Consider the following 26111-nt stretch of genomic DNA (forward strand, 5'->3'; position numbering starts at 1 on the left):
CACTGACCTCACTTCCGCCTCCTTCCACTGTCTCCGCTCCGGCCACGCCCCCCGCCGCCCTGGCAACTCCCGCCCTTCCTCTTACACCGCCCCCACAAACCCCTAACCCTTTCCTCACCAGTCCTTCACCGCCCGGCCTCTTCATGCGCGTCCTCCCCAACCGCTGCGCTCCAGTCCGGCCTGACTTGAAGAGGGCACTGGCTATTTGTTCAGTCCCACTAGCTCAACCATCATCCTACCCCCAACCCCACATCCTAACCCAGGAAATAAACACACCACACCACTGCTTGGATTTAATCGGCCACAGCAGCCGTTTATTGAATACATACAAAATATATAACATAAGTTAACACATGACGAGGGAGGTCCTAGAAGCCCCAATAACTCCATAAACGCTGGAACACCTGCGTCTCCATCTTGCCCCCAGCCGTTGAACCCAGCTCGGAGGCAGCAACTGATGGAACGCGTAATTAGTTCCTACCAGCTCCTCAATAGTGATGAGCGGGAGGTGCCATATTCGATTTCGCGATATTTCGCGAATATTCGCACGAATATTCGTGTTATATTCGTCGAAATCGAATATTCGCAATTATTCCAATTATCGCGAAAATTTTTTTTCGCATATTGCGAAAATTTATCTTGATAGTATAAGGCAACGTTCCTATGCTAATGACTATGGCTAGGCTAATATGTGTATTTTACGAAATTTCGTAATATTGCTCTAACTTCGTCTCTTAGAATATTACGAATATTCTAAAAGACGAAGTTAGAGCAATATTAAGAACATTTTCAAAAGTCGAAATTGCGATGCGAGTAATATAACACGAAATAGTCGCATGAAGATTTCAACTTAGCACAGCTATATTCCATATTCTAGCCTAATATGGAATATAGCTGTGCTAAGTTAGCACTGCTATATTCCATATTAGGCTAGAATATGGAATATAGCTGTGCTAAGTTGAAATCTTCATGCGACTATTTCGTGTTATATTACTCGCATCGCAATTTCGACTTTTGCAAATGTTCTTAATATTGCTCTAACTTCGTCTTTTAGAATATTCGTAATATTCTAAAAGACGAAGTTAGAGCAATATTAAGAAATTTCGTAAAATACGCATAGATTGTATTTAAGCTAATATACTGCTATAGTAATAATTTTTAATAGTGTACATATTTTACAAAACTTAGGTTCAGAAGAGGCAAAAAAAAATTACAGGAAAAAAAAGGGATTATAGCACTATATTAGCTAAATTACAATCTATATGTGTATTTTACGAAATTTCTTAATATTGCTCTAACTTCGTCTTTTAGAATATTCGTAATATTCTAAGAGACGAAGTTAGAGCAATATTACGAAATTTCTAAAAGACGAAGTTAGAGCAATATTAAGAAGATTTGAAAAAGTCGAAATTGCGATGCGACTTATACAACACGAAATTTTCGCATGAAGATTTCAACTTAGCACTGCTATACTCCATATTCTAGCCTAATATGGAATATAGCTGTGCTAAGTTAGCACTGCTATATTCCATATTAGGCTAGAATATGGAGTATAGCAGTGCTAAGTTGAAATCTTCATGCGAAAATTTCGTGTTATATAATATATAACACGAAATATTCGCATGAAGATTTCAACTTAGCACTGCTATACTCCATATTCTAGCCTAATATGGAATATAGCAGTGCTAACTTAGCACAGCTATATTCCATATTAGGCTAGAATATGGAGTATAGCAGTGCTAAGTTGAAATCTTCATGCGAATATTTCGTGTTATATTACTCGCATCGCAATTGCGACTATTGCGAAATTTCGTAAAATACACATATAGATTAGATTGTAATTTAGCTAATATGGAATATAGCAGTAAGTTGAAAACGCCACTGACTGGAGCAGCCAGGAAGCCAGGAATCCAAAGGACAGGTAAGAACAATTTTAGGGAAGTGGGAAAGAAAAAAATATAATAAAAAAAAAAAAAAAAAAAACGAATATTCTATTTCGCGAATATATAGAACGATATTCTAAATATTCGCGAAATCTCGAAATTGCGATATTCGAGAAAAAAATTCGCAATTCGAATATTCGCGCTCAACACTACTCCTCAATGAGAGTCCAGCCCCTCCCGCGGGGCCCTCCCATCCTCAGGTACCACCATATTCCTCCACTTCAAGGACCTCCCCCGCCTCCAAGAACGCGCAGCTTGACCACCTCAACCCTGCGCGTCCCTCCACACACGCAAAGCAATTTCAACGCCGCTCTGGAGCCCCAGAGCCCACAAATCCGTACCCACCGCATTCAGGTGCACTCCATCTGCTCTCCAAAATGCACCCTCACCTTTCTCCAACACCTCATGCCGCACCACAACCCCGCCATTCCTTGCCATAAACCGGCCCACTGCTCTGTTCACCTTAATCCGAGCCTTATTAAGGCTCTCCACTGACCTCGCACCCCTCCACACCTTCCGCGGCACAATGTCTGACCAAACTGTTATGATCCCTGGAAACAACGCCCAAATCCTGAGCAAATCAAACTTGACATCACGGACCAATTCCCTAAAAGGACGCTTACCCAAATCATTCCCCCCCACATGTAAAACTAACACATCCGGAGGACGATCCAATCGCACAAAATGATGCACCTCCCGCAAAACTCCATCCCACAACATACCTCTAACCCCTAACCATCTGACCGTAGCACACTCCGGACTAAAGCCCAACTGTCGCCCACTCGGCCTTACATCTGCTCTGATCGCACCCCAGAACACATAGGAGTGCCCCAGAATCCATACCAAAGCCGCCACCGTCCGACCTGTGAACACAAAAAGGAACAAATTAACAACCCCCTATCACCAACCGTACCACTATAATAATGCAGGCCTCACATATGATTTGAAACGCACCGACTCCCAACGCCCAATTCTCCTAATCACCTCCTCACTGGCGCCCCACCTGGCTGCCTCAGTTGCCGCACCAATTCTGAAAGAATGACCAGAATACTCCTTGACCGGCACACCCAAAATCTTCAAACATTTCTTAAAAACCGCCAGGAACTGAAACCTAGACAAAAAGGAGCCGTCCTCATGCCTAAGGAAAGGAACCTCATTACGCTGTAGCCCCGCCCCATAAGACCCTGCACACCGCACCGGACACATACTACAACCTGGCACCGGGAACAACGTAAAACGCTGCCCCCTGCCTTCCTGATCAGTTTTTGACCTCCGAATCCGGACATACACCCTATCCCCCGCTAACTCCACATCCTCACTCCTAAGTCCCCCTGCTCTACTCACACTGTCACACACCAACTCCCCCAAGCGAAAAGCACCGAAAAACGCCAAAGCAAATGCAGCCCTGAACAGCACTAACTCCCAACCAGAACTACAAACACCACTCAACTTCTCACCCATCTGCACAAGCAACTCAAAGGACACCGGCCTCCGATAATCCGGCACCCTGCCTACCCCCCTACGCCACCCTTTCAACACCTGCCTAACCAAAAAACCCTTAGTCAAATCCGGCAACCCCCGCAACTTAAAGCCAAACGCTACCCCCGCTATCAAATGATTCACCTTTGCCACCGACCACCCTTCGCCCTTCAACTGCCCTAACAACATCAACAACCTCACATCACCATCCCCAACACCAGCCCCCCAGGCTCCGTTCCAAGTTTCCCAGGTCGCCCACGCCTTACCATACTCCCTCCAAGTACCCGGGCTCAACGAATCCCTCAACATCCCCATCACTTCTCCTCCAGGATCCCCCACAGCCACGACGGACACTCCAGACCTTCCAGCTCCGCTTCTGGCGCAAGAAGCCGGAACCGCTCCCACTGTAAACGAGAAAGAGAATCCGCCACAGAATTAGACACTCCAGCCACATGTTCTGCCACCAACCACATGTTAATCGACAAACATCGCAATACCAAAAACTGTAACAGCCTAACCACCGGCGGGGAAGATGCGGACAAACTGTTGATAGCCTGAACCACTCCCAAATTGTCACAATGAAAGCGCACCTTCCTGTTTTCAAATTTCTCACCCCACAATACTACCGCCATCACAATGGGAAAAAGTTCCAGCAACGCCATGTTCCTGACCCAGCCCCGACTTACCCACGAATCCGGCCATACTCCCGCACACCATTGGCCTTGGCAATAAGCCCCGAAACCCACTCCCCCCGACGCATCAGTGTACAACTCAAACTCCACACTATCACACAACTCCGCCATCACTAAAGACCTGCCATTGTACTGGCCCAAAAACTCAGCCCACACCCTTAAATCCCCTTTTAACTCCTTGCGTAACCTGATAAAATGATACGGCGCTAACACCCCCGCCGTAGCAGCAGCCAGACGTCTACAGAAAATTCTACCCATTGGCATAATTTGACAAGCAAAATTCAATTTACCCAACAATGACTGCAACTCCCTCAACCTAATCTTCTCCCTGACCAAGGCCCTATCAATCTCCAAACGCAAATCTACCAACTTGTCCTGCGGAAGCCTGCACTCCATCCGCTCCGTATCTATAACAATCCCCAAAAAACACAACTCCGTCACCGGCCCCAACGTCTTCTCCCGCGCTAATGGTACCCCAAAACGCGCAAAAACCGACTGCACCGTGTGCAGCAACAAAGAACACACCCGCGAATTTGCCGGCCCTAAACATAAAAATTCGTCCAAATAATGGATAACGGATGAACAACCTGAAACTTCCACCACTACCCATTCCAAAAATGAGCTAAAGGTCTCAAAATATGCACATGACAGCGAGCACCCCATTGGCAAACACCTATCCACAAAATATTCGCCATCCCAAAAACAACCCAACAAACCCATGCTGTCCACATGTACCGGAAGCAATCTAAAGGCCGCCTCCACATCCACCTTAGCCATCAACGTCCCCCGCCCCAACCGCCTCACCCATCTTACAGCCGCATCAAAGGAGGTATATACCACCGAACAAAGTTCAGGATCTATACCATCATTGACCGACGCACCTTTTGGATAAGACAAATGATGAATGAGCCGAAACTTATTCGGCTCCTTTTTAGGCACCACACCTAACGGGGACACCCTCAATCCCAGAATCGGCGGCTCCTTGAATGGACCCGCCATCCGCCCCAACTCCACCTCTTTCTTTAATTTTTCCGCCACAACACCCGCGTGAACAAGCGCAGACCTAAGATTCCTAAGAACCGTAGGCCCCGCCGTGACAACTGACGGAATACGAAAGCCAAACCTAAAACCATCCCCCAACAACCCAGCCGCAACCCGATCCGGATATCTATCTAGGAACACCTGCATCTCTTCCACCCGCACCGGCGTCCGTCCCTTTTCCAGCACCGTCACCCCCCCTATTCTTACCCCCTTTGAAGCAACGGTTAGCTCCATGGGCTCCCCCACACCCCGTGCACTCGTGCTTAAATTTGCACTTGGCCCCAAATCTGCAATTTCCTTCATTAAAAAGGAAGCACAACCCTTTTGCCGATGCCGCAGCCAATGCCCCAGGGGATGACCCCCCGGACTCCCCACGAAAGGACTGCCCAGCCCTAGGAGGCGCCGTCACCCTCAACCACAACCCAATATCCTTATGATCCCACCGAATATCAGGCCTCACCGCCTTACGCTGCCGGAACTGCTCGTCATAACGGAGCCAACCCACACCCCCATACACCCTATAAGCCTCCCCAATAGCGTCTTGGTAACAAAAAAGCGCCGAACAACATTCCGGCGCCCGTTCCCCAATGACACTTGCTAATATGGCAAACGCCTGTAGCCAATTAGCAAAGGTACGTGGAATCAATCGATGCCTACGCTTATCCTCATCCTCCTTTTTTCCCTCGTCCTTCTTACCCCTATCCAAGTTAAACCTTTCCAACGGGAGCAGCGAGAATATCTCCACATACTCTCCCTTCCAGATCTTTTCTCTCACCTCCTGTTTCAAATGAGCCCCTAGCGGCCCTTCAAAGCACACGTACACCTCACCCCGAGCCCTATCATCCAACCTCTGCACCTCCTCCTCCCCCCCCGCCTGCGTCTCCACCGACACCGACCCTGCACCTGACGTAACAACCTGCGTCCCTGACCCTAGACCCGGCACCACCCCCCACCCCGGCAATGGAGACCCAGCACCAGCACCCATACCTGACAACCAACCCGCCAATCCCCCCAAAAACTGCCCCAAACCTTTACCAAATTCCCCCATGTTCCCACCCCCCCCACCCGGGAAACCCTGGGCTAAAACAGATCCCCAACCAATCTCACCAGGCACCACGGGCGCTGTGACTCCCGCTGCCGTAGATCCTGACTCCCGCCGTAACGCCACTTCACCATCAAAGCTCCTGGATGTCGACGGCTGCTCCTCCTGGACCACCTGTACGACCCTCTGCACCACGCTGGCTGGACGCCGGGACGAGGCCGCAGCACCCACCGCCGCAAGGGGATCTTCCTCCACACTGCTGGAATCTTCTCTGGGCCTGCCCTGGTATTCCTCTCCCCTCAGAGCAGCCCGAGGAGCCCGGATCCTTTCTGAATGCCGAGTGGACCGCCCGCTTAAGGAAGGACTGGGCCGGTCCACCGTTCCTGGTCCCGCATCCGAGTCACCTGCTGCAGGGAACGGGGGAAGGGGCGTCCCGCTCCTAACAGGGCCCCGCCGAGGATCGGGATTCCTCCCACGGCGAGAGCGGCTCGCAGGTGGCTGAGCGGCCGCTCTCCGCCGCCGAGGGTCCACAGGGGGGCTCCCTATTCGGCGCCGGGCCCGGGGGGTGATTTCAGGGCTTAGGCGTGCCGGCGCTATGCTCCGCCGCAGCCGGGCAGCCCTGGCAATGGGGGTAGCCGCCGGAGCAGGCGATACAATGCAGGCGCCCACCTGTTCCTGCAGCCAGCCAGGCCCCCTCACCTCCGCCTCTCGCCGCAACCTCTCCAGCATCTCATCCACGGACATCCCTGGCGCCGACATCTTGAGGCACGTCCTGCTCGTTTGGATCCCCTGGCCGCACTGACCTCACTTCCGCCTCCTTCCACTGTCTCCGCTCCGGCCACGCCCCCCGCCGCCCTGGCAACTCCCGCCCTTCCTCTTACACCGCCCCCACAAACCCCTAACCCTTTCCTCACCAGTCCTTCACCGCCCGGCCTCTTCATGCGCGTCCTCCCCAACCGCTGCGCTCCAGTCCGGCCTGACTGACGCAAGCCCTGCGTAATATTCAGCTCGTATCATATGCGTGATTAGCCAGAACCTACATATTTAGCAGACTTGCTGACTGCAGTCATTGCCATGGCTTGTGTGGGGATATAATATTTTATTACAACACACACCCCGGTGCCGCCAGAGTCCTGTCCTAGTCATTCCTATCCAATGGCGGATTATAATCCCCCAAACGCCCAGACGTCATTACTTATTGACATTTACATGTCATTGAGCGCAGCACTAACAACAGCGGGCCGGAATGAGCGAGGGAGAGGAGAGTGAGGAGGGACTCGAGTAACTTCTATACTTCTTTCCAGGGCTGCTGTAACCATAGGGCGAACCCTGTGAGATGAACCGGAGCTCTTTTATTCCTGTCTGTTTCAGACAGGAATAGAAGAGCAGGCCTGACATCGGAGACCACCTGACCTAGTTGCTCCTGAGTGAAGCAGCGCTCCTCAGAGGCTCAGCTTCCCTTGTGTGCTCCGGCTGGCACCAGGTCAAGGCTCCAGTTACCCCATACCAGGCCTGGACTGGTCATATGGAGTCTGCTATCCATAGAGCACTGGTTCCGCCCCCTGTCTTCACCTGCCAGCAGAAATTCTTGTGATCTGTCTCCGGCCGAAGCCTGAAGCCCGGCGGCTACATCCCACAATGAACTGATGTGCCATCCAGACACTGGGGATTACTCACTAGATTTACACTAGGTCGGCACCAGCAAGCCTGTATAATACCCAGGCTGCAGAGAACACTATAACTAGGGATGAGCGAATCGACTTCGGATGAAACATCCAAAGTCGATTCGAATAAAACTTCGTTCCAATACTGCACGGAGCAGGAGCTCCATACAGTATTAAAATGTATTGGCTCCGATGAGCCGAAGTTATTGCTATGTGAAGTCTCGCGAGACTTCGGGTAATAACTTCGTAAATTAATTTGTACTGTGAAAAACCATTTCCCGAACTCGAATTTGGTTCCAAGTGGTACCTCGTTCCGGGGACACCTTCCTCTGGGGACTTGCGTGTCCTTTTTGGCTTATGTCTGTTCCCATTTTTGCATTGTAGCATCCATTACATACACTCACCTAAAGAATTATTAGGAACACCATACTAATACAGTGTTGGACACCCTCTTGCCTTCAGAACTGCCTTAATTCTACGTGGCATTGATTCAACAAGGTGCTGATAGCATTCTTTAGAAATGTTGGCCCATATTGATAGGATAGCATCTTGCAGTTGATGGAGATTTGAGGGATGCACATCCAGGGCACGAAGCTCCCGTTCCACCACATCCCAAAGATGCTCTATTGGGTTGAGATCTGGTGACTGTGGGGGCCATTTTAGTACAGTGAACTCATTGTCATGTTCAAGAAACCAATTTGAAATGATTCGAGCTTTGTGACATAGTGCATTATCCTGCTGGAAGTAGCCATCAGAGGATGGATACATGTTCTCATTCTGTTTACGCCAAATTCAGACTCTACCATTTGAATGTCTCAACAGAAATCGAGACTCATCAGACCAGGCAACATTTTTCCAGTCTTCAACAGTCCAATTTTGGTGAGCTCGTGCAAATTGTAGCCTCTTTTTTATATTTGTAGTGGAGATGAGTGGTACCCGGTGGGGTCTTCTGCTGTTGTAGCCCATCCGCCTCAAGGTTGTGCGTGTTGTGGCTTCACAAATGCTTTGCTGCATACCTCGGTTGTAACGAGTAGTTATTTCAGCCAACATTGCTCTTCTATCAGCTTGAATCAGTCGGCCCATTCTCCTCTGACCTCTAGCATCCACAAGGCATTTTTGCCCACAGGACTGCCGCATACTGGATGTTTTTCCCTTTTCACACCATTCTTTGTATACCCTAGAAATGGTTGTGCGTGAAAATCCCAGTAACTGAGCAGATTGTGAAATACTCAGACCGGCCCGTCTGGCACCAACAACCATGCCACGCTCAAAATTGCTTAAATCACCTTTCTTTCCCATTCTGACATTCAGTTTGGAGTTCAGGAGATTGTCTTGACCAGGAGCACCCCCCTAAATGCATTGAAGCAATTGCCATGTGATTGGTTGACTAGATATTTGCATTAATGAGAAATAGAACAGGTGTTCCTAATAATTCTTTAGGTGAGTGTATTCCATGCGACACATGTTGTTGTTGTTGACGTTCCCATCCATCAGTCTTGATCCCTCTGCATCGGAGTCAGATGCGCCTAATTTATTAAGAGGCAAATGCCTCTTAATAAATTAGTCACATCCCCTCCCTTCAATGCTCAAGAAACTAAAATCTATGCCAGCTAGGGCCTGCCATAGATTTCAGCTATGACTTATGCGAGTTTCGACTATCCCAAGTCCTGTCCCGAAAAGTGAGGAGATCAAAAAGTTGCAAATTATGGCACAAATATGGCGAGCACCATAATTTACGACTTTATTTTACACCACAATAGTGGGGTAAAAACTTTAGTAAATGCCCCTCATTGTGTTTAGGCCTCTTTCACATCTGTGTTAAGATCTCTGGCAGGCTGTCGCAATATCCTGATCTTAACGCAGATGCGAAAGAGACCTTATTATCCCAGTGCTTCGACATCACTGTGCCTATTATCACCAGTGATGGCCAGTTTGCCGTGTTCGCCCGCAAACACATGCGAGCTGCCATCTTAACTCACAAGTCCGGCAATGCACAGGTAAGTCCTTACCTGTGCATGTGCGCGAGCCGGTCTGAAAAGGCGGTCTCCAGGTGCAGGCAGTTCCGAGAACAGCCTGCTCCCGGAGACCGCATTTCATTTCAGACCGGCTCGCACACAGGCACAGGTAAGGACTTACCTGTGCATTGCCGGACTTGTGAGTTAAGATGGCAGCTCGCAATTGTTCGCGGGCGAACACGGCTAACTGGCCATCAATGATTATCAATGCGCTGTGACATCACTAAATTCACCATGTGTATTGTTACTATGCTGTGACATCACTGTGTGCATTGTTACTATGCTGTGACATTACTATGCTGTGACATCACTGCGCTGTGACATCACTGTGTGCATTGTTACTATGCTGTGACATCACTCAGTACATTGTCCCTGTAATGTGACACCATAGTGTGCATTATTGCTGTGCTATGATATCACTGTGTGCACAGGCTCGGACTGGCCCACAGGGGTACAGGTGAATCCCCCAGTGAGCCCCTAGTCTCCCTCCCCTGCACAAGTGGCACATAACACAGTAGACTTACTGCACTACATACATATATTCAATGTAGAGCACCTCAACCAGCCTATGTTCATATAAAAAACTTGATAGATTATTAAAGAAACTCCCCAGTGTATTATTATAGACACGATCAGAGCTGAGATGACTTCTAGGTATAGAGGAAAGATGCCAGTCACCTCTTATGCCCAGGACCTACCTTCTTAGAGTTGCTGCAGGGACCCTCACATTCAATCATCTGGTAGCATCTTGCTGCTGTGTGAGCAGGTAATATTTTTATGTATCCGTACAGTGGGCCCCCAAAATAAATTTTACTGGTGGTCCCTAGGCACCCCAGTCCAACACTGTGTGTGCATGATTCTTTTACTGTAACAACAGTGCGCATTATCTTTTGCACAACTTCCCTGGGGACATTTGGCCTACCCTATGACATCACTGTGTGCATCGTTACTATGCTGTGATATCACTGTGTGCATTGTTAGGCTACTTTCACACTGGCGTTTCTGGGTCCGCCTGGGAGATCCGTTTCAGGGATCTAACAAGCGGCCCAAAACAGATCAGTTCAGCCCCAATGCATTCTGAATGGATAAGGATCCGCTCAGAATGCATCAGTTTGTCTGCGTTTGGTCTCTGTTCCGCTTTTGAGGCGCACACCAAAACGCAGCTTGCAGCGTTTTGGTGTCCGCCTGACAATGCAGAGCCAAACGGATCCGTCCTGACTTACAATGTAAGTCAATGGGGACGGACTACGTTTTCACTGACACAATATGGTGCAATTGAAAACTGATCCGTCCCCCATTGACTTTCAATGTAAGTCAGGACGGATCCGTTTTGACTTAGACTTTTTTAAGAATAATGCAAACTGATCCGTTATGAACGGATACAAGCATTTGCATTATCGGTGCGGATACGTCTGTGCAGATACAAGACGCATCCGCACCGAACGTAGGTGTGAAAGTAGCCTTACTATGCTACAGTATGTGTGCATTATTCTTTTATGTCATAGGGTAGGCATTTGGCCTACCCTATGACATCACTGTGTGCATACTGGTGGGTGATCATACAACATACGTTCCACATACAGATAGGAGTGGTGTTAGTAGACCCGGTAGTTGTTCTAACCTTAGACAAACAGATCTTACATGACTAATGCAGCATTTCTCATGGTTGTCATAAGACAAGGAACATAATGTAAAGACAAATTACATTTCATACACATTTAGAGCTGCAGTTGGAATTAATGACGATTAAGCAAGAAGGATAAGGCAAAGGCTAAAAAGGCAATTAGCATTTAGATAGATGAATCCCCAATTCCAGAGATCAAAGTAAGATTATCTCAGGTAGTGCAGCTGCGAGTAACATTGCTGGGGAGACGGGATTCCTTTATACAGCAGATTGAGAGAGATCATAATTAATGAATTATGTTAGAAATGAATAAAAAACGGTAAGATTGTCTGTATTATATCTCATCTCTTTTCATGACTGAAGAGTGTCAGGTGCGTCATAAGATGTGTCCTAAGATGTAAGCCTACGAGTAGAACAGCGAGGAGGAGGAGGCAGGGCAAGGAACTCTCCAAGCTAAGCATCTTCAGAAGCGCCCTCTGGTGGTGAGGAGGTTTGGCTCCACCTTCATGTACCATTCATGCCACATAGGGCAGAACCAGGGTTGCCAAACAGAATTTTTCAGGACAAATTATCCGAAAATCATGGACAGCCAACATTTAGTGAGCTGTAAACTGATGATAATCACCACCAAAATAATCTAGTCATGTGCCACCGGCCTCAAAAAAAAAGATCACAAACACGGGGAAAAAGTCACCTATTTTTACGGACTGTCCAGAAATTTCTGCATGGTTGGCAACCCTGGGCGGAACAATGAGTGAGGCGTCATTAAGGAGGGTGCAGTATTTATACATGAGAAAAGCAAAAAAGAATGTTCTGCCTGTACATTTCTTAGCAATAAGATCAGAGTGCCCTTTCTGAGGCCCTGCCATGGGCATAAACCAAGCTTGCCACTTTAGTATTATTAATAGCAGATATGAAAAAATGTTATAGGATTTTCTAGATAGATATATAGATAGACAGACAGACTGAGAGGGGTGTGATATGCCATGGACTTCTATACCCCAGCCCTGGATGTGCTCCTATCTCCATTCCACATCCCTTCCCAATTACTGTATTTTTCGCTTTATAAGACGCACTTTTTTCCCCCCAAAAGTGGGGGGAAAATGTCTGTGCATCTTATAAAGCGGATACTTCGCTGGCCGCTATGCTGCACAGCGCAGCCAGCGAAGTATCAGTGTGGAGGGAGGAGGCGGGGACACTCATGGCGGGGCCCGGTGCAGTGACTCTACTCTAATACACCGGGCCCCGCAACTGTTAAATACATTCAATCTGATCTATATCTAAATGTATACGCTCTGTTCGGTACTTACTGTAGTACTGTAAGTATAGCATTAACACTGCGCAGACCGGCAGCTCCCTCGGTCATGCGCCGCCTGCCGCAGCTCCCTCCTCATTCGCCGCCTGCCACAGCTCTCTTTGTCATGCGCCGCCTGCCCCAGCTCCCTCTGTCATGCGCGATCGAGGGAGCTGGGGCAGGCGGCGCATGAGGAGGGAGCTGCGGCAGGCGGCGCATGACCGAGGGAGCTGCCGGTCTGCGCCGTCTTAATGCTATACTTACGGTACTACAGTAAGTACCGAACAGAGCGTATACATTTAGATATAAATCGGATTGAATGTATTTAACAGTTGCGGGGCCCGGTGTATTAGAGTAGAGTCACTGCACCGGGCCCCGCCATGAGTGTCTCTGCCTCCTCCCTTCACACTGATGCATCTGATGGGGGATCTGTAGATGACACTTATGGGGATCTGTGGATGACATAAGTGTCATCCACAGATCCCCCATCAGTGTCATCCACAGATCCCCCATCAGTGTCATACACAGATCCCCCATCAGTGTCATACACAGATCCCCCATCAGTGTCATACACAGATCCCCCATCAGTGTCATAAACAGATCCCCCATAACAGTGCGTCATCCACAGATCCCCCCCATAACAGTGCGTCATCCACAGATCCCCTCATAACAGTGCGTCATCCACAGATCCCCCCTATAACAGTGCGTCATCCACAGATCCCCCCCATAACAGTGCGTCATCCACAGATTCCCCCCATAACAGTGCGTCATCCACAGATCCCCCCATAACAGTGCGTCATCCACAGATCCCCATAATAGTGCGTCATCCACAGACCACCATTAGTTCAAAACCTACCAAAAGCACACCTTTTGGTTCAAAATATTTTTTTCTTATTTTCCTCCTCAAAAACCTAGGTGCGTCTTATCATCGGGTGCGTCTTATAAAGCGAAAAATACGGTATGTTCTACTTGCTTTGGCAATGATAATATCTATTTAGTTCTACCAACACAGCGTATTTCAATTAGATAGATAGATAGATAGATAGATATTAAGTAGATATAACCCCATGTTTCTTCTTATAAATAAAGCTTTGTAGTCCTGACCTAGAGAAGTCACTGTGTGATATAAAGAAGATTTCTGTAGATTCCATTGTCTTCCAGTTCTCGGAGTGAAGCCGGTGCTATATACAATGGATGCCTGGTTCTGCTTGTCAGGGTCAGGTCATCAGAAAACATGTAATGCAGTATATATTCGTATTATCATGTGGCTGTGTGCATGGCACTATGAAGAGACTGCACACATGTCGTCCACCAGTTCATACGGTTTATTAATAGTTTGGCGGTTTGTAGTTAGTTTGGCGGCGAGCTGACAGGTCTTGATAAGTACTGTATTTCTCACTTTATAAGACACATTTTTTTCCCACCCAAAGTGGTCGGGGAGTCAGTGCGTCTTATAAAGCGAATGTGTCTCAAATCAAGATGGCCAGCCCTATTGCAGGATAGCAGGAGCTATTGCTAAGCCTGCTCCTCAGCGTGCTTATTAAGTGTGGGGCGGGCAGCAGCAGTTAAGCATTCAGTGATGCTGAATGCTGCCAGCCCGCACGTCCTTACCACAGATCTGCCGTCTGGGTCCGCTCCATACCAGAGGAGAAGAGAGGAGAGCAGTTATTTTCCTCTGCATTGCCGCCTGCATGCATGTAACCCTAATTGGTGGTATGCGCCAGCGGGAACTACTGCTGATCCCTGCCTCCACCAATCAGCTTACTCCCTCCCATTGCCGTACCACGAGCGCCGCTGTTACAGAGCTCCGCCGCTCCTGCTGTGAGAGAGAAAGCAACTGAGTTTTACTGGCCCTCTGTCACCCTGTGCTATTCCCTGGCCTGTAACCTAAAGTCCTGGGTAAGTGACAGCTCAGGGGCCGGTCTAAAAATGAAATGTGTGTTAAATATGACTAACTCCCCTCATCTATAGGAATGCACTGATGTATTGCAGTACAAGGGGGCATTCCTATGGATGAGGGAGGTTATAATCATATTTAATATAAACAGAGGCCAATAATGGTACAGTCCCTGGACAGTGTTTTATATTTAATGTGACTATAATCCCCCTCATCCTTAACAATACACCAATGTACTGCAGTACATGGGTGAATTCTTTAGGATGATGGGTATTATAGTCACATAACAGTACATCATTTACAGATCCCCCGTAACAGTGTGTCATCCACAGATCCACATAACCGTGTCATCCACAGATCCCCCATAACAGTGTCATCCACAGATCCCCCATAACAGTGTCATCCACAGATCCCCCATAACAGTGTCATCCACAGATCCCCCAAAACAGTGTCATCCACAGATCCCCCAAAACAGTGTGTCCTCCACAGATACCCCATAACAGTATGTCATCCACAGGTCCAGCAAAAGAGTGTGTCCTCCACAGATACCCCATAACAGTATGTCATCCACAGGTCCCCCAAAACAGTGTGTCATCCACAGATCCCCCATAACAGTGTGTCATCCACAGGTCCCCCATAACAGTGCGTCATCCACAGACCCCCTGTCACAACCAGACAGTTGAGAAGCTCTGACAGGAGCTTTCCAGATCCTCCTCCTTGAGTTTCTTTGTTTTGGTTAAGTTCCTCATCTCGTTAGTCTATCTCAGCTGTCATGCAGTTGGACTGATTGCTTCCCTTTAAGTTCCTCCCCATGATGCATTAGGTTGCGGCTTATACAACTTCCTGGAGTGTGTGTGCATGCTGTTTCTATTCCTCAGTCCTCTGCAAGATAAGTGCTGTTCCTTTATTTGTGATTTTCTGTCTGCTGGATTTTCAGGTGACCCTGACTCCCTCCGTGTCTTGTGTAGGGAGCCGGTGGTCGTGTCCCCTCACTATTGTAGGGTCTTCAGGTATTAGATAGCCGAGGTACGTGGATATGCGCCCATCCACCTTTGGGGTGTTCGCATAGGCTGAGCAATTAGGGAGAGTGGCAGGACTCATGTAGGGGTCTCCCTTTTGTTCCTTAGTTGTGGATCCAGTGAGTCATTAATTGTATTGCATTGTCTTGTTTCCTGTACACCATCCGTGACACCCCCATTAGTTCAAAACCCACCAAAAGCACACCATTTGGTTCAAACAATTTTTTTTCTTATCTTCCTCCTCAGAAACCTAGTTGTGTCTTATCATCAGGTGCGTCTTATAAAGCAAAAAATACAGTAAATTAGCAGCACAATGCCGAAGAACAACAAAGAATCTCTTTCAAAGATGTTTAATTCTGGAGAGCTGCTTATTCCATCGCTTTCTGTTATTCTTAAGCCGCGGGCGGCAGCGTTTAATTAGCTGCATGAAGGTTACAGTAATATTAAGAAAAGAGTTAAGTTCATTGATGGCTGATTGGATTGATATAATGGGTAATTCTGCCAGCAAGAAGCTTACCTATCAGACTTATTATACAGTGCAAGGCTGCGTTCACTTCCGCAGATTCTTTTTTCTATTTTAGATTTCATTCTATCAACAGAAAAACAATAAAAGAAAAAAGGGCACGTGCACGGCGTGCTCTCCACTTACTGCTATGGGGCTTATGAAGATAGCCGAGCAAGTGCGCTCCACTATTGTTGGAAGTCCCATAGGGGTCAGTGGAGGGTGAGGGCGTATGAGTGGTTGCTTTCCCATTAATTTGGGAGTCTCGTTCTGGAGATAGGAGCGGGTCTCAAAGTTGGGACCCACAGCAGGGGTATTCCCGTCTCAGACAATGGGGGCATATCGCCAGGATATGCTCCCATTGTCTGATAGGAGCGGGGAAGGTGGTGGCCGGAGGACCCTCGGTTTCCCAAGCGCTCTCCTCATTGAAGTGAATGGGAGTGCACCACGATTGCCCGGCCACCGTTCCTTTTCATTTCTATGTGGCTATTTTCAGCGGCTCCATAGAAATGAATGGAGGGTGGGTGCGCATGCGCAGTGCGCCCTCCACCACTTTCAGGGCTCTGTTCTCGATGTAGGTGCGGGTCCCAGTGCACCTATCAGACAATGGGGGCATATCCTAGCGATATGCCATCAATGTCCCAAATGAGAATGCCCTTGAATGACATATATCTCTGAGGAATCCGACTGTTGGGACCAGCCCGATTAAGGGCCAATTCGCATTGCTGTAGAGCCGATGTGCCTGTGTTACGGACTGCAAACAGCGGGTCCACAAAACATGGGCACCGGCCGTGTGAACTCCACATCATGATGCGGACCAATTGACTTCAAAGGGTCCACGATCCACAAGATACAGCAAAAAATAGGACATGTCCTATCTTTTACAGAGTGGAGACCCTTTCGTGGGCATCCAGGTCTGTGTCTACGCTCCACCAAAGATAGAACATGTCTTATCTTTTGCCGTATCTTGTGGATCACAGACCTATTGAAGTCAATGGGTCCTCATCGTGATGCAGAGTTCACACCCCCAGTGCCCGTGCCTTGCGGACCCCTCAAGGGCCCAGCAGTGTGCAGGGCCTCGTTGTTATATTAACCTCATAGATGATCCCAGCCATCACACCCCCAAATCACACATACTGTCAATCAGTTGTAAAGTCCAAAAAGCCATTGAATTTAATAGGAAGGTTGGGGGAGGTCTCCAATTCTCTGTGTAAGTGTCTTATGGTACACGTAACTGTCTTCTCTCTCTACAGGTTCTATCTTATAAGTGGCGGTGTCCCCTTTATTATTTGTGGAGTTACTGCTGCGACCAACCTGAAAAATTATGGAAATGAAGACAATGCACCTTAGTAAGTAATGTCTTATGAGGAAATATCCGAAACCAATTGTGTTCTGTGTCCCCTCATTAACCCTTACCGATTCAGCATTCCGAATATTGTAGAGTCCTGGAATTAACAGGATAAGGAACGACACCATGGACTCACTACAGCCATTGTTACAGCTATACTGTACATTGTTACAACCATACTGTACACTGCCACACCAATACTATTCATTGTTACAACCATACTGTACACTGCCACACCAATACTATTCATTGTTACAACCATACTGTACATTGTTACAACCATACTGTACATTGTTACAACCATAATGCACATTGTCACTAAGGATCAGCGAATCGACTTCAGATGAAACATCCGAAGTCGATTCATATAAAACTTTGTTCTAATACTGTAGGAGCTCCGTACAGTATTAGAATGTATTGACTCCGATGAGCCGAAGTATTTGCTTTGCAAAGTCGCGTGAGACTTCGCCCAATGACTTCATAAATTAATTTGTACTGTTAAAAAACATTTTCCAAAATCGGGTTCGGTTCCAAGGTACCACTTGGAACCGAACCCGAGTTCGGAAAATGTTTGTTTACAGTAAAAAGGAATTTATGAAGTTTTTGTGCAAAGTCTCGTGAGACTTCGCGAAGCAATAACTTCGGCTCATCAGAGCCAATATTAGAACAAAGTTTTATGCTAATCGACTTTGGATGTTTAATCGGAAGTCGAGTCGCTCATCTCTAATTGTCACAACCACATTGTCCACTGTTACAACAACCATACTATCCATTGTCACAACTATACTATGCATTGTTACAACCATACTGTACACTGTCACAACCATATTATCCATTGTTCCAACAACCATTTTTAGAACCATACTGTGTATTACTACAACCATATTGTACACTGCCACAACTATACTGTACATTGTTACAACTATACTGTATATTTCTACTACTGTACTAGAGAAGATGGTAGGATTGTGTATCCTGTAGGTGAGACATTTGTCTGTCTATGATCAACCATGACAGGGTATTTTAACCCTCTAAGTGCTGGGATATTCTCAGGGAACTTAAGTGAAAACGTGAAGAGGCGGGTACATTGTTGATTAGGGAAAAAAAAGAAATGTTTCTGGTCTTTACCTACAAGTGAAGAATTCTTATGTGAAGAGACAGCTTTACTACAATAAGTTAGACACGTCCACATGGCCACCTATATGTACTATGGCAGCTAGCTATGTGCTACAAAAATGCATGTATATTGAATATTTTATTCCTGTTGAAATTAAAGGGTTTCTGTCACCAGATTTAACCCTATTAAGCTAGCTGACATTAGCGATGTGCTAATGTCAGCTAAACCTAACTAGCCTATTCCTACTTTTATCTATGCCCCCGTTACACGGTGAGGGAAAGACGCTCCCAGGCTGCCAGCTCCGAATACTGAACGGCGCGAGATTTCACCAGAGCACAGGGCTGGCAGACAGATGCGATAAAGGTGGGAGAACGGAGCCTCTAGGAGCAGGAACAACGCCCCCCCCTCCCTCCCCCCGCTCCTAGAGACTAATTAGCATATTATAAAAGTTAGATTTCTGGCGTAACGGGGGCATGAATAAAAGTAGGATTAGGCTAGTTAGGTTTAGCTGATATTAGCACATCGCTAATGACAGCTGGCTTAATAGGGTTAAATCTGGTGACAGAAACCCTTTAATGGAAACCTACAGGTACGGCCACGCAGTAGGGTTTCTTGATGCAATTTTGGAAGCTAAAATCAAGGAATGGATTAGAAAAGGAGAGAAAGCATTAATGAGTTATCCCCTTTCCACCAATGATGAGAATGGGGGCCCTGTAGAGTGGCCCGTCACACATGCGCACGGCCGACCCATTCATTCCTATGGGAGTTCAGCTATCTCCGGAACTCCCATAGAAATGAATAGAGCAACCGCACGTTTGTGCGACCGGCTGCTCCATTCATTTCAGAGTTGCTGCAGGGGGTACAGGGCCCCCATTCTTGTGATCGGTGAGGGTCCCCACCAATCTGATAGTTATCCCCTACCTTGTGGATAGAGGATAACTTCGAACAACCATAATACCCCTTCAAGAACAGACTGACGTATTGACGTGCTGAGGATTTCAAGATCCGCACAGCAGGTAAATTTCCGCACGGAAAGAAAAAGATTTGTCTGATCTCATGCACTTTGCTGGTGCTGTAATAAGCTACGTTTTTTACTCAAAAGAATCCACATGAAAAAACATTGTGTAATCCGCAGGTCACCTTAGGGTAATTGCACACATTCCGGATTACATGCGGTTCTTCTGTATGGATTTTCATGCAGCAAATCCGCAACATAATTCAGCACCAGCAAAGTGAATGAGATTTGCCAAATCTCACGTACACAGCGCATATTTTCTATGCATTGAAATTGAACTGTAGTTTGGCTCTTAAAAATCCACAGCATGTCAAATGATTGTGCGGATCTGCCACAGATGAAATGTGGTTTCACCGTAGACACCAATGGGGTTGTTAACCACTTGCCTACCGCCGCATGATTTTCTACGTCACTGCGGTAGGCTCTTATCTGTAACCCGACGTATAAAAGCCGTGCCGCCGCAGATCTCTGTGCCCGCGCTGTCGTTAGACAGCTGCGGTCACAGGGAGGTCTGGCCAGCTGGAGCGGTCAGGCAGTAATACACACTTGTAGCACTCTGAAATGTCAGCCTGCAGGCAGAAAGGGGTTAATTTACTTTTTAAAAAAAAGTTAATAAATAATAAATATAAATAAAAAAAAATAAATAAAAATTTATAAAAAAAAAAATGTCCAAATTTCCCCAAGATGAATAACATAAAAAAAGTCACTTTGAAGGGGCTTGTAGCGTTTTTGTCGCTGTACAAGATTTTTCTGACAGTACGGTGCTATAGAACAATAGGCCGCCAAAATCCAAAATGCTCTGCAGTCTTTTGAAGTCTTGCGGCGGGCCCAGAATTAGATAAATTACATAAATAGCGTCAATTTTAAGGGTACAAGCATACGGGAATGGTTTTAGAAATGGTTTGTCTTGAAACCTTTTGTAATAGTTAGAAAAAATTTTGCTAAGAAAGGAAAAATATATTTTTTTTCTAAATTTTCAGTTTTTACTTAAATATATACTGTATATATATATATTTTATATTATATCCATCATCTAATGGCACAAAAGAAAGTTCAAAGGTGTCCCGAGAAAAGTAATATCAAATACATGTAGGCTGGCTCAGAAATTAATCCGTTATTTGCAGTTAGGTAGACGCGCAGAGAATTTTTGAAAATGTTTTTTGTAGAATTATTTACATAATAGTCATTATACCGAAGGTTGTTTTCATTTTTGCGTTTTATTTTTTATTTTTTTGCGTCTCTTCCTTGGGCCATAACTTTTTTATTTTTCCATTTACATAGCTGTATAAGGGCTTATTTCTTGCGAGACAAGTTGTACTTTCTAATGCCACCATTTAACCACTTCACATCCGGTAAACGTAAAAGGAAAACTGTGGCACTCCAAGGTCTTTTAAAAAAATCGGTGTTTGTTCCCACCTGGCAGGCGACGTTTTCGACCCAAAGAGTCTTTCTCAAGCTCAATGTGACATACAAAGTGCAACATATACAGTACAGTATATACCCTAAACAAACATCTAATTGGTTACAAAAAAGTGCATAGGGGCGGTTAGAAGTCCCTAAATGGGCTACAGGGGGGTTGGTATTTGATCAAACCCAGGCTTTGGATACGAGTATTAAATATCGTCCATCACCTGTACTGTTGACAGGGTGTTGACACAAAAGGGTGTGACTGAGATCTATGGTTCCATTAGTATGTTTACCTGTCTGGAGTTTGAGAGGGGATTTTGGGGAACCCTGTTGCATGCAACTCCCCTACAGATGGGGTTGAGTATGTCGAGGGGACCCCTTACCTAAGGATGAATGGTGGCTGTTGCAATTCCTAACCCCCGGATGAGAATCACTGGGTATAGGTATATTGCGAGATAGAGAACCACCTCCCGGACGTTTATAGTCAACGGGCGGAAGGGAGGTGGTTAATAGTGTTGAGCGCGAATATTCGAATATCGAATTTTTTTAGCGAATATCGGCACTTCGATAATTCACGAATATTTCGAATATAGTGCTATAAATTCGATATTTCGAATATTCATATTTTTATTTATTTTTTTGTTATATTTTTTTCTTTCCCACTTCCCAAAAGTAGTTCTTACCTGTCCTTAGAATTCCTGGCTTCCTGGCTGCTCCAGTCAGTGCCCGTTGCCGCTTCTGACGACTTCCGTGCTCATGGAGCGTCCCCATCACCATGGGAACATCTCCATACTAGAATGTACTGTCGGATTTGAGAATTACGTTGAAATCGCAATTCGATTAATTCAAGTTATAATAATCGAATTTCGATTTCAACTTAGCACTGCTATATTCCATATTCGTTAATTCTAACCCAATATGGAATATAGCAGTGCTAAGTTGAAATCGAAATTCGATTATTATAACTTGAATTAATCGCATTGCTATTTCAACTTGGACCTGGTTTACTAGGGTTGGCTTGGTAGAATTAGTGAATATGACAAATGTATTCGTCATATTCCTCAAAACGAAGATAACGAAGTATTCTACATCTTCGTTTTATCTACCTATTCGTCAACTTCGCTAATTCTAGCAATCAAATAGGAAGGTTGACTATAGAGACAGCTGTGTTTAATTCGCTATTTGATCATATTACTTTTCTTTTTTTTTTTTTTTTTTTTATAAATAGAATCATTATAACAATCAAGCATTTAACTATTCAATAAAAAATAAAAAAAGCAAAGTAATATAATCGCATAGTGAATTAGTCAACTTTCCTATTTGATTGCTAGAATTAGCGAAGTTGACGAATAGGTAGCTAAAACGAAGATGTAGAATACTTCGTTATCTTCGTTTTGAGGAATATGACGAATACATTCGTCATATTCGCTAATTCTAGATATCAAACCAATAGGAAAGTAGCCTTAAGTTAAAATCGCAATACGCGATTATTTAAATCGCATAATAATCGCGATAACTAGAATAATGACGAATATTCGATTTCGACGAATATTCTATCGAATATTCTATGAATATTCGCGAATTTCGTCGAAATCGAATATGGCACCTGCCGCTCATCACTAGTCGAGATGGAACAATTCCTTTAACCCCTCAAGAAGGACTGCCATACATGTCCGGTGGAAGTCTGGTTTTAGACATGGTGCCTGCTCAGAGGCTGGCCATTGGGTTTCTGCTGTTTTAAACAGCAAATACCTGGAGGCAATGTCCGTGATCAGCATTATCATTGATCATGGACATTTAACCCCTCAGATGCCGTGGTCAATTGTGACCACGGCATCTGAGAAGTGAAACCCTGGGAAGGCTATGCTCACGGGACCCTAACGACTGCCTTGCACTGAGATTGAGGGATCCGTTTGGTTGCTATGGCAGCCTCGGCCCTCTAAAAGATCTGAGGCCTGCCACAGCCATGTTCATATGGAGTCCTGCCATAGGAACATAGTTACTGTAATCTCCATCCATTGCAGTCTATGGGAGAAGCAATCTTTCTGGAGCAGGTTTGCCAAACATCCAGAAGTTTCGGAACAGTTCGTAAAAGTAGGTGACTTTTTTCCTGTAGCCGTGAAAAAAAATAGACGTGTCTGTGATTTTTTTTTAGGCTGTTGGTATTTGACTAGATCTTTTTGGTGGTAACTATCATCATTTTACAGCTCAAAGTAAATGCTGGTAATGAGGTTTATCAGTATATTGAGCTGTAGAAGTGTATTACTAAATGTATTACTATTCATTATGGTTTTACAATTTGTCCATAAAAAATGTTGGTTGTTCGTGATTTTGGGATAAGCTGGTTGGCAATCCTGTTCTGAAGGACTATTCTAAAGTGGTAGAACAAAGTCTTTAAAAGTATATAAAATTTCAAATCACTCCCCATCGCCGCTTCCCAAAATGCCCAAAGTATTAAAATATAAACATATTTATCCCATAAGGTGGACGCCATTAGGAAAAAAAATGGCCAATTCACAGTTTTTTTTTTATCTCTTAAGCTCCCAAAAAAATGAATAAAAAGTGATCAATGAGACATACATACTCCAAAATGGTATCAATAAAAACTACTGTGATTGGAGGGTAAACCGCTTTCTCAGTGAAGACCACCATGACTAGTGTATCTGCGTCACACTTCTGTACCTTTGTGTCTTCTTCCGTAGTACTCATGTCTGCATTTTTCCTCTCTGTTCACAGCTGCTGGATGGCATGGGAGCCAAGTCTTGGTGCATTCTACGGCCCCGTCGCATTCATCGTTCTCGTCACCTGCATTTATTTCCTCTGTACCTACATCCAGCTAAAGCGTCATCCCGAACGCAAGTATGAATTAAAGGAAAGGACGGAAGAGCAGCAGAGGTTGGCAGGTGGAGAAGTGGGTCACAGTCATATAACTGAAGCAGGGCCAGTTGCTCAGGCAACTTGCTCCATGATTTCATCTTCCCTGCTGGAAAATGAGCATTCATTCAAGGCCCAGCTACGAGCTGCCGCATTCACTCTCTTTCTATTTACAGCAACCTGGACCTTTGGGGCTCTTGCTGTATCTCAAGGGCATTTCTTGGATATGATCTTTAGCTGCCTGTATGGAGCTTTTTGCGTAACTTTAGGCCTCTTCACTTTAATACATCACTGTGCAAAGCGAGACGACGTTTGGCATTGTTGGTGGTCCTGTTGCCCGTCGAAGAGAAATGCATATGCCGTGCCAGCGAACGCCCGCCAGAAAGTGAACGTAAATGGAGATGCCCAGGGTCATGCCACCTGCATTCAGGATTCGCCATGCCCCAATAAGTCTCCCATGTACAACCACCCATCGGTGGGTCATTGCAAACTTACTAATTTACAAGCTGTGCAGAACCATGTAAACTGCCTATCACCGGTCACACCTTGCTGTGCGAAGATTCACTGTGAACAACTTATGGAAGACGAAGCTCATATCCATGTGCACAATGAAGGTGCTTTTAGACCCAACATGCACGTTCACAGGTGTCTAAAAAGCAGAACTAAGCCGCGCTACTTCAGTCGACATAGGTCAGCCGCCGAGAGAGAATATGCTTACCATATACCTTCTAGCATTGATGGGAGTATCCATAGCTCGCACACAGACAGTCCACACAGTACACATGAGGGCCATACAGGCCACAGACGGGGCTGTTGTGCAGCAAGCGACCCTTACCCTACCACCAACCAGCCCGAGAGCAGCGATGCAAGTACTGCAATATTTAGTTGTGGCAAAATGCCTGATTCTGACACTGTGCACCATACTCACTTTGAGATGCAACCAAGGAGACAATCATATCCATTTAACACAACAAATCCTAACGGGTTACTCAAGGGTAGCATGCATGAAGCCATGATCTATAGTTCCGATACTGCAGGAAACGTGAAAACGGGGCCATGGAGGAATGAAACTACTGTGTAGTTCTGGGTCTAGCTCTTTGCGTCTTTCCTGCACTGGTACAAATGTACGCCATGTTTTTCAGTTCACTTGTTACGTGTCTGTACAGCACACCAGTACATGTACAATGCTTGGTTCTGTTTTCTTATACAAAGAAACCGATAATAATGTGGAAATTGTGAAAATAACATGTAAAAGAGGAATAACAATAAGTGTACTGCAAAGAACCATGAACACCAAGGTGCAAAGTAGATCGAAGAGGCAATATCCTTTTTTTTTTTTCACGTTAACTCATGGCACACTTCTCCGTGTTACACTTGTTAATGTTACCATGACAATAAATTATTCCAATAATTTTTCTATTATGTTCTACACATTGTACTGTATCTTGTCGGATAGGTATCACTTGTTTCCATGTTATAGCTAGAGTTGTCTTCAGAACGCGGCCATAAACCCTTAGCTATTTGTCCACATGCAGATGAGAAAGAAGGAACCTCATTAGGTGCCACCAACATAACTGTACCTATCGGCAGTGGAAGTAACCTATTCACCAAACTATGGGGAACATTTATTAAGACTGGCGTTTTACACGCCGGTCTTAATAAAGCACTATACCTGGTGGTGGTTCCGCCGAAATTATGAAGAGGTGCAGGCCTCTCCGGGCCTGCCATCTTGCCGGGTGTTGGACCTCTACTGATCCGATATTAATGACCTGTCCTGAGTATAGCTCACTAATATCATTAACCTGGAAAACTCTTCCTATTCTGAGGATAGGTAATCAAAGTCATTAACTCGGAAAACCTGTTGAGCACCTCTGATATACAGAACCTATGTTCTCATGATTTTCAATTTTACAACATTATCAGTTTATTTTTGGCTGATTTCCCTCTCCTTAGTAGTCTAGTTTAAGTGCCACATACAGATGTAGCCTAAATTGGAACTGCCATCATGCAACCCATTGCAAAAGTGTTAAATTATCACCTGTCATGGAGCAACAGCTAATTAGGTCAAATAATATGCCACTTAATTATTTTAGGGATACCTTTCTCAAATGATATAGTTTGGGAAAGGCAGAACATGA

At 45.7% G+C, this 26111-nt stretch overlaps 1 protein-coding gene across 2 annotated transcripts in view; it reads left to right on the forward strand.

Moving 5' to 3' along the window:
* Positions 1-25684, forward strand: part of ADGRA1 (adhesion G protein-coupled receptor A1) — a 926644-nt gene extending 900960 nt beyond the window's left edge. For both annotated transcript variants that reach the window (XM_040434818.1, XM_040434819.1), the window contains 2 exons: positions 17466-17561; positions 23836-25684. In XM_040434818.1, coding sequence (XP_040290752.1) covers positions 17466-17561; positions 23836-25054 — 1315 coding nt within the window. In that variant the 3' untranslated portion in view covers positions 25055-25684. The remainder of the gene's footprint in view (positions 1-17465; positions 17562-23835) is intronic.
* The last annotated feature ends 427 nt before the right edge of the window (positions 25685-26111 follow it).

The sequence above is a fragment of the Bufo bufo genome, chromosome 6 (genome assembly GCF_905171765.1).
Source record: "Bufo bufo chromosome 6, aBufBuf1.1, whole genome shotgun sequence".
Classification (NCBI taxonomy): Eukaryota; Metazoa; Chordata; class Amphibia; order Anura; family Bufonidae; genus Bufo; species Bufo bufo.